The sequence below is a fragment of the Pongo abelii genome, chromosome 5 (genome assembly GCF_028885655.2).
Source record: "Pongo abelii isolate AG06213 chromosome 5, NHGRI_mPonAbe1-v2.0_pri, whole genome shotgun sequence".
Lineage (NCBI taxonomy): Eukaryota > Metazoa > Chordata > Mammalia > Primates > Hominidae > Pongo > Pongo abelii.
In genome coordinates this window covers 31,726,618-31,735,279 of record NC_071990.2, presented here as the reverse complement: position 1 = coordinate 31,735,279, position 8,662 = coordinate 31,726,618, and the positions used below count along the sequence as shown (strand labels likewise).

General features: G+C 46.3%; 1 protein-coding gene across 1 annotated transcript; it reads left to right on the top strand.

Annotated features, from left to right (window-relative positions):
* The first annotated feature begins 520 nt into the window (after nt 1-520).
* Nucleotides 521-1,323, top strand: LOC100439093 (peptidyl-prolyl cis-trans isomerase A-like). The gene is made up of 2 exons (XM_024248231.2): nt 521-852; nt 1,143-1,323. The coding sequence occupies exons 1-2, from the start codon at nt 521-523 to the stop codon at nt 1,321-1,323; spliced, it is 513 nt and encodes a 170-aa protein (XP_024103999.2).
* Nucleotides 1,324-8,662: the final 7,339 nt, after the last annotated feature.

The window sequence follows — 8,662 nt, the reverse complement described above, 5'->3', positions numbered from 1 at the left end:
TTAGCTGTTTTGTGGATGTTAGATGTTTTGTGGATGTTGTTTATCAAGTTGAGTAAGGTCTTCTCTATTCCTAGCTTGCTAAGAGATTTTTTTTAATCATCATGAATGGGTGTTGGATGTTGTCAATTCCTTTTTCTGCCTCTATTGATATGATCATGTGATTTTCTTCTTTAGCCAGTTGATGTAATGGATTACATTAACTGATTTTCAAATGTTGAAGTGGCTTTGCATACCTGGGATAAATCTCACTTAGTCATGGTGTATTGTTCTTTTCATACATTGTGGATTTGATTTGCTAGCATTTTGCTGAGGATTTTTGCATCTATGTTCATGGGAGATATTGGTCTGTGGTTTTCTTTTTTTGTAAAGTCTTCATCTGATTTTGGTATTTGGCTAATGCTGGCCTCATGGAATTAGTTAGAAAGTATTCCCTCATGGAATCCCGGCCTCATGAAATGAGATAGAAAGTGTCTGTCTTGGCTTTGTAGACGCCACCATCAGGAGCCCCATACTATCAGCCATGGTCAACCCCATTGTGTCCTTCGACATCGCTGTCAATGGCGAGCCCTTGGGCTGCATCTCCTTCAAGCTGTTTGCAGGCAAGTTTCCAAAGACAGCAGAAAACTTTCGTGCTCTGAGCACTGGAGAGAAAGGATTTGGTTATAAAGGTTCCTCCTTTCATAGAATTATTCCAGGGTTTATGTGTCAGGGTGGTGACTTCACACGCCATAATGGCACTGGTGGCAAGTCCATCTACGGGGAGAAATTTGATGACGAGAACTTCATCTTAAAGCATACAGGTCCTGGCATCTTGTCCATGGCAAATGCTGGACCCAAAACAAATGATTCCCAGTTTTTCTTTTTTTTTGAGATGGAGTCTTACTCTGTCGCCCAGGCTGGAGTGCAGTGGTGCGATCTTGGCTCACTGCAACTTCCACCTCCTGGGTTCAAGCAATTCTCCTGCCTCAGCCTCCTGAGTAGCTGGGATTACAGGCATGCACCACCATGCCTGGCTAATATTTGTATTTTTAGTAGAGACGGGGTTTCACCATGTTGGTCAGGCTGGTCTCGAACTCCTGACCTCAGGTGATCTGCCCGCCTCAGCCTCCCAAAGTGCTGGGATTACGGCATGAACCACCAAGTCCGGGCAATTCCCAGTTTTTCATCTGCACTGCCAAGACTGAGTGGTTGGATGGCAAGCACATGGTCTTTGGCAAGGTGAAAGATGGCATGAATATTGTGGAGGCCATGCAGCACTTTGGGTCTGGGAATGGCAAGACCATCAAGAAGATCACCATCGCTGACTGTAGACAACTCAACTAGGTTTGACTTGTGTTTGTTTTTTTTTTTGGTACTGAGTTTCGCTCTTGTTGCCAGGCTGGAGTGCAATGGCGCCATCTCGGCTCACTGCAACCCCTGCTTCCTGAGTTCAGGCAATTCTCCTGCCTCAGCCTCCCGAGTAGCTGAGATTACAGGCATGCACCACCACACCCGGCTAATTCTGTATTTTTAGTGGAGACAGGGTTTCTCCGTGTTGGTCAGGCTGGTCTCGAACTCCTGACCTCAGGTGATCTCACCTGCGTCAGCCTCCCAAAGTGCTGGAATTACAGGCGTGAGCCACTGCGCCTGGCCTGACTTGTGTTTTATCTTAACCACTAGACCATTGCTTCTGTAGCTCAGGAGAGCACCCTCCATCCATCTGCTCGCAGTATCCTAGAATCTTTGTGCTCTCACTGCAGTTCCCTTTGGGTTTCATGTTTTCCTTGTTCCCTTCCATGCCTAGCTGGGTTGCAGCGTTAAGTTTATAATCATGAAATTAAAACTGAATAACAACAACAACAAAAGAAAGTATGTCTTCTGGAAGAGATTATAGAAAATTGGTATAATATTTTTCCTTAAATGTTTGGTAGAATTTATCAGTAAACCCATTTGGGGCTGATGTTTTCTGTTTCTGAATGTTGTTAATTATCGATTTAATTTATTTAATATATGTCTATTCATTTCTTTTTTATATTAACTTTTTTTATAAGACAAGGTCTCACTATGTTGCCCAGGCTTCTCTCAAACTCCTGGGCTTAAATTGGCTTCCCAAAGGGCTGGGATTACAGGCATGAGCTACTGTGCCTAGCTTCATTTCACTTTTAATTAAATTTGTTATGAATAATAATAGATTTAACTTTGGGAGGCCGAGGCGGGCAGATCACCTGAGGTCTGGAGTTCGAGACCACCCTGGTCAACATGGCGAAACCCCATCTCTACTAAAAATACAAAAACTAGCCGAGCGTGGTGATGGGTGCCTGGAACCCCAGCTACTGGGGAGGCTGAGGCAGGACAATTACTTGAACCCAGGAGGTGGAGGTTGCAGTGAGCTGAGATTGCGCCATTGCACTCCAGCCTGGGTGACAGAGCGAGACTCCATCTCAAAAAAAACAAAAACAAAACAAACAAACAAAAACAATAACAATAACAATAATAGATTTAAAGAGTTACAAAGCTAGGACACAGAGTTTCCATAAACCCCAGCTTTCCTTAACGTTAACATCTAACAAAATTCCGTCAAGACTAAGAAACTAAGAAATTAACATTGCTATAATACTATTCGCTAAACTGTAGTCTTTATTTGGATTTCACCAGTTTTTCCAGGGCCCATTAATGCATTTAGCTTTTGGGTCTCCCTAGTCTTTCTGATCATGAGTTTCTCAGTCTTTACCTGTTTTCATGACCTTGAAAGTTTTGAAGAATACTGGACAGATAATTTGTAGAATGTCCCTCACTTTGGGTTTGTCTGATGCTTCTTTATGATTAGATTGGGGTTATGGGCTTAAGGGAAGAATACCATAGAGGGGAGTGTCCTCATCACATCACTTCTGGGGGGCAAGATGTTAACATGACTCTGATTGCTTGGTTAAGTTAGTGTCTGCTACATTTCTCCACTGTAAAGTTATTATTTTTCCTTTTTCGTACTCTAGTCTTTGGAAGCAAGTCGGCAAGTACAGCCCATATTCAAGGTGAGAGAAATAAAACTCCAATCTCCTGGAACAGAGATTCTCGTAATATATGTTTTGAAATTCTTCTGTAAGGAAGATTTGCCCCTTCTTCCCTATTCATTTATTTAATTATTTTTGATTAAATAAATCAGTGTGGAATGAATATTTATTTATATTTTGGGTTATAATCCAATACTGTTGTAACTTTGTTGCTCAGATTATTCCAGCTTTGTCCATAGGGAGCTCTTTCAGGTTGACTCCTGTGTCCCTCTGACATGCCCTTATTTTTCAGTGGTGAGGGTTGGGAGATGGGTGGGGGTTACTTTCTGGCATTACAAGATGTTCCAGGCTCATCTTATATTTTTCCTATGCGAGCCCTAGAATCAGCTGTTTTTCTAAGGAGCCCTGAATCCTTTTATCAGAGAATGACTTATCACGACCAAGGTCTAGGCACTGGGTGCTCACTTCACTCTTCTAAGGAGGACACAGAGGTCTCAAGACCTGCCTGAGCTCACACAGGCACATAAATGGCTCTCACTTCAGCGACACTTTAGAGCTGATTCAGCTGGGCATGGTGGTTTATGCCTGTAATCCCAGAACTTTGGGAGGCTGAGGCAGGCGGATCACCTGAGGTCAGGAGTTTGAGACCAGCCTGGCCAACATGGCGAAACCTTGTCTCTGCTGAAAACTACAAAAATTAGCTGGGTGTGGTGGCACATGCCTGTAATCCCAGCTACTTGGGAGCCTGAGACAGGGGAATTGCTTGAGTGGGGGAGGCGGAGGTTGCAGTGAGCCGAGATCACACCACCACACTCCAGCCTGGGCGACAGAGCAAGACTGTGTCTCAAAAAAAAAAAAAAAAAAGGAAAGAGAAAAAGAGCTGATTCAGCTCAGACTTTGACATCCCCAACTTGATGACCAATTCTCCATGCAGGTCTTTATTTCTTAAAGCTTCTGTTTTTCAGTATGCAGGGCTTAGACACTAGTAATTTTATTCCCTAATATTTGGAGACTTTCCTAAAATAAACATTTCACATTTTGGTAACATGATTCACTTACAGAACTGACCAGAATAGGCAAGAGGAAGAAGCCGGTGGAGGGAGGAGTCACACTGTTCTTTCCTGTGGAGTATTTCCCAATTCCTGCTGTTCTTTCCACATCCCTGGGCCTGGGAGGACGGCACCCTTGGACCATGACAGAAAAATGGTGATTTGGAGACACCTGCCTTTTCTGTCTCCCTACCCTTCCATTTCAGTGCCCTGTCTCCCTCCCAACCCATGGCCCATGAGATTTTCCTTCTCCTAACCTCTCACCTAGTGCTGGCTCCTCAGAGGGAAGTGAACCATCACCCCCTGGAGGGTGGAACTGGGGAGAGAGAGGCCAGAGCCTGGGGCTGGGGCAGAAGCTGCAGCAGGAAGGAAGGAGTTTAGAGAGACAGATGAGGAGTGAGATGTGAGTGCTCAGAGGGAGAATGAGGACATCCCCAGCATCTCCATAGAGGAGGGAGGAAGGGGCCTTGGGTGCTGGGGCAGAGAAGGGGGCAGGATCTGGATGGGACGCCCCAGCCTCAGCCCCTGGTCCTCTGACAACACCTCACCTAGTCACACTGAGGGGCTTCTCCAGGCCCAGGGGCACCTGCAGGCAAATGTATCTCAGGCCTTCTCTGGGAGGGTCCCCCACAGCTGCCCAGCCCTGATATGTCTCATCTCCCTGGGTCTGGTCCCCTTGAGTCTTGAGTCCAGAGTTGGCTCCTTCCCTTCCTGCAGCCAGGTCAGAGTGAGGTTGGCAAGTGAGAAGCCAGGTGCTCTACGTGGCAAGGTGTGGTTGCCCTCAGAGTCCTCCTTGTCAGGGACCACAACTCTGGGGAAGTTGGGGAGGCACCGGGTGCAGGACAGAGAGAGCAGAGAGGTGGAGTGAGGGTGGGACACACTTCAGCCTCCCCTCCTCTCCTAGTCTTCTTCCACATGCCAGTGCCTTTCCCTCCCCAACTCCAGCACTTCTAACAGCCATAGCAGGAAGGGGAGACCCAAATCCCCATCACTCTCTGCCACAGTCTCTGTGAGTGTGGCCACCTCCATTTCCACTGTAGCTCTAGGGTCTGCCCCAGAGCAGAGTCCTGGGTATGCTTAGAGCCGGATACTGGAAGGTTCTTCCTTCAAATATCTGCATGGCTGTTTCTCTCCTCCTCAAGTCTGCTCACATGGCCCCTCCAAGAGGCCCATCCTGATCATCCTACTTATATTTATTTATTTATTTATTTATTTTTTGAGACAGGGTCTCACTCTGTCACCCAGGCTGGGGTGCAGTGGTGCGATCTCGGCTCACTGCAACCTCCGCCTCCCAGGTTCAAGCGATTCTCCTGCCTCAGCCTCCTGAGTAGCTGGGATTACAGGTGTGCACCACCACTCCCAGCTAATTTTTGTATTTTTAGAAGAGATGGGGTTTCACCATATTGATCAAGCTGATCTCTAACTCCTGACCTCGTGATCCACCTGCCTTGGCCTCCCAAAGTGCTAGGATTACAGGTATGTGCCACCGCAACTGGCCCAATTTTTGTATTTTTAGTAGAGATGGGCTTTTGCCATCTTGGCCAGGCTGGTCTTGAACTCCTGACCTCACGGGATCTGCCCGCCTCGGCCTCCCAAAGTGCTGGGATTACAGGCGTGAGCCACTGTGCCCGGCCCTGACCATCCTATTTAAAAATGCCACCTGTATGACTTTGCATTGATTCTCTACTTTGTATTATTATTTTTCTTATCTCCTATCTCTTTCTAAGTATGAAAATGTCTTTTTCCAAAGATGGCTTCCCCAATATCTTCGATCCCACACGCTCTTTAGCAATGTGACCTTGCCATCCTCTATCAAGACCTGAGCCTAATCCCCCTACTCCCTGACTCTTGGATCTGAGACTGGTTTTGGTGACTAGAACATGGGGATCATGACACTGCCTGACTTCTGAGGCTCTTACATAAGATCCCTTGTGGTTCTGACTTGGCATCTTCAAACACCCTCTCTGAAGCCCAGGTATGGAGCCGGGAGCAGCCTAGCCACGTGAAGCAGCAGGTGGAGGAGAACCTCGACCACCGAGTTAATAGCCCCAGTAAGCCCCTTGAATGTTCTGGGCCCCTCGGGCTCCAGATGATGGCAGCTTTTGCCCATGTCACATGGAGCAGAATAGCTGTCTGGCTGAGCCCAGTCAACCCAGGGAAAGAGAGAACATATAAAGTCTGTTGTTTTATTTTAAGATGTTTTTGTTACTGGAACACATCCATGTAACCCACTACTGCTATTATGTTTTTCTTTATTGTCTGTCTTTCAGATTGTAAGCATCAGGGAGCCGGTGTTTGTCTTTTATTGATTAAATGATCACCAGACCTAGAACAATGCCTAGCACAGAGGCACTCACTAAATATATGTTAAATGGATGAATAAATGCTGTGATCTTAAAGCTGTGTCTGAGACTGGAGAGGGGGAGTTACTATTTGGTTTTGGGGATTGCCTTAGTCATCTTGCACTGTAACTGAACTCAGGTCTGGCTGCTTGCTGCTTGCAAATTCAGATAACAAGCATGAGGTCTGGTAGTAAGAAAGTAACTTTATTAACCAAAACTAGTAGTGGGGAAGTGGCCAAATTCCCATTCAAAGTGACCACTTCAAATTTCTAGGGAGAAGGCCAGGGTTTATAAAGGGGGACTTGGTGTGACTGGCTTGCAGGAGAAGGGGTAAGGAGGTGTGAGGTCTACAAGACTTGTTTGATGGCTTATCTATTCGGTGGTCTGATTGGCACCATTGTGGGCAGAACTAGGTTGTAAATCGACCATTGTCTCAAGGCAATCTCCTGGTCGGGGAGAGTTCTGGAGGTGCTTGGTTTGTTTTAAGATTTGGTCCCTAGAACTTCTTTTCTTTTCTTTTCTTTTCTTTTTTTTTTCTGAGACGGAGTTTCACTCTTGTTGCCCAGGCTGGAGTGCAATGGTGTGTCTCACCTCACTACAATCTTCACCTCCCAGGTTCAAGTGATTCTCTTGCCTCAGCCTCCCGAGTAGCTGAGATTATCGGCACCTGCCACCACGCCTGGATAATTTTTGTATTTTTAGTAGAGATGGGGTTTCACCATGTTGGCCAGACTGGTCTTGAATGCCTGACTTCAGGTAATCCTCCTGCCTTGGCCTCCCAAAGTGATGGGATTGCAGGCGTGAGCCACCTTGCCTGGCAGATCCCTGGAACTTCTAAGCCCACACATAGGTAACCTTGCAGTGTAGGGAGTGTCTGGGAGAGAGAAGGTTAAGGTTATAATTGTATCCCTAAAGAGCTAAGTAAGAGGCAAACATACAGGGAAAAAGAAAAAAAATAAAGATAATTTTAAGGAAAATGGGGTACTCAGTCACAGGGCTGCCACAACAAAACACCACAGATGCGTGGCTTAAACAACATAAATTCGTTTCTCACAAATCTTGTGGCTGGAAGTCCGAGATCAGGGTGCCAGCAGATTCAGTTCAGGGTGAGGTCCCTCTTCCTGCCTGGCAGACAGCGGCCTTCTTGCCATATCCTCATGTGGTGAAGAGAATGAGAGCTCCAGTCTCTTCCTTTTCTTACAAGGACACTAATCCCATCATGGAGTCAATCTCTTGACCTCATCTGAATCTAATAACCTCCCAAAGGTCCACCTCTTAATACCATCACGCTGGGAATTAGAGCTTTGACATACGAATTTGACACACAAACATTCATTCAATAACAAAATCTTAAAATCAAAGTACTGGAAAATTTGGTTTCTGGTTAGTGAGGGCTCTCTTCCTGGCTTGTAGATGGCCGCCTTCTCACTATGTCCTCCTATGGCCTTTCCTCTGTGTGCTTGCAGAAAGAGAGACATCTCTGTGTTTTCCTCTTAGAAACACCAGTCCCATCAGATTAGGGCCCCACCCTGTGACCTTATTTAACTTTCTTTCTCATTTATTTATTTATCGAGACAGGGTCTCACTCTGTCGCCCAGGCTGGAGTGCAGTGGTGTGATCTCACCTCACAGAAACCTCGGCCTCCCGGGTTCAAGCAATTCCCCTGCCAAAGCCTACCGAGGAGCTGGGACTACAGGCACATGCCAACATGCCTGGCTAATTTTTTTATTTTTAGTAGAGATGGGGTTTCACCATGCTGGCAAGGGTGGTCTTGAACTCCTGACCTCATGATCCGTCTGCCTCGAAAGGTGGGTTTGTCAGCCACAAATTCCTAGTTTGATATTGATTTTTCCCTCAGCTCATGAATGCCGATGTCTCTTCTGGCTACTGGGGCTGACAGGGAGAGACGTCAGCTACATTCCAATCCAGTTGCATTTTAAATGATCTGTCAGCTGGGCATGGTGACCCACGCCTGTAATCCCAGTACTATGGGAGGCCGAGGCAGGTGGATCATCTGAGGTCAGGAGTTCGAGACCAGTCTGACCAACAAGGTGAAACCCTGTCTCTACTAAAAATACAAAAATTAGCCAGGCATGGTGGTGTGCACCTGTAATCCCGGCTACTTGGGAGGCTGAGGCCGGAGAATTGCTTGAACCCGGGAGGCAGAGGTTGCAGTGAGCCAAGATGGCACCATTGCACTCCAGCCTGGGAGTGAGACTCCATCTCAAATAAAATAAAATAAAATAAATAAAATAAAATAAAATAAACTCTTAAAATGATCTGT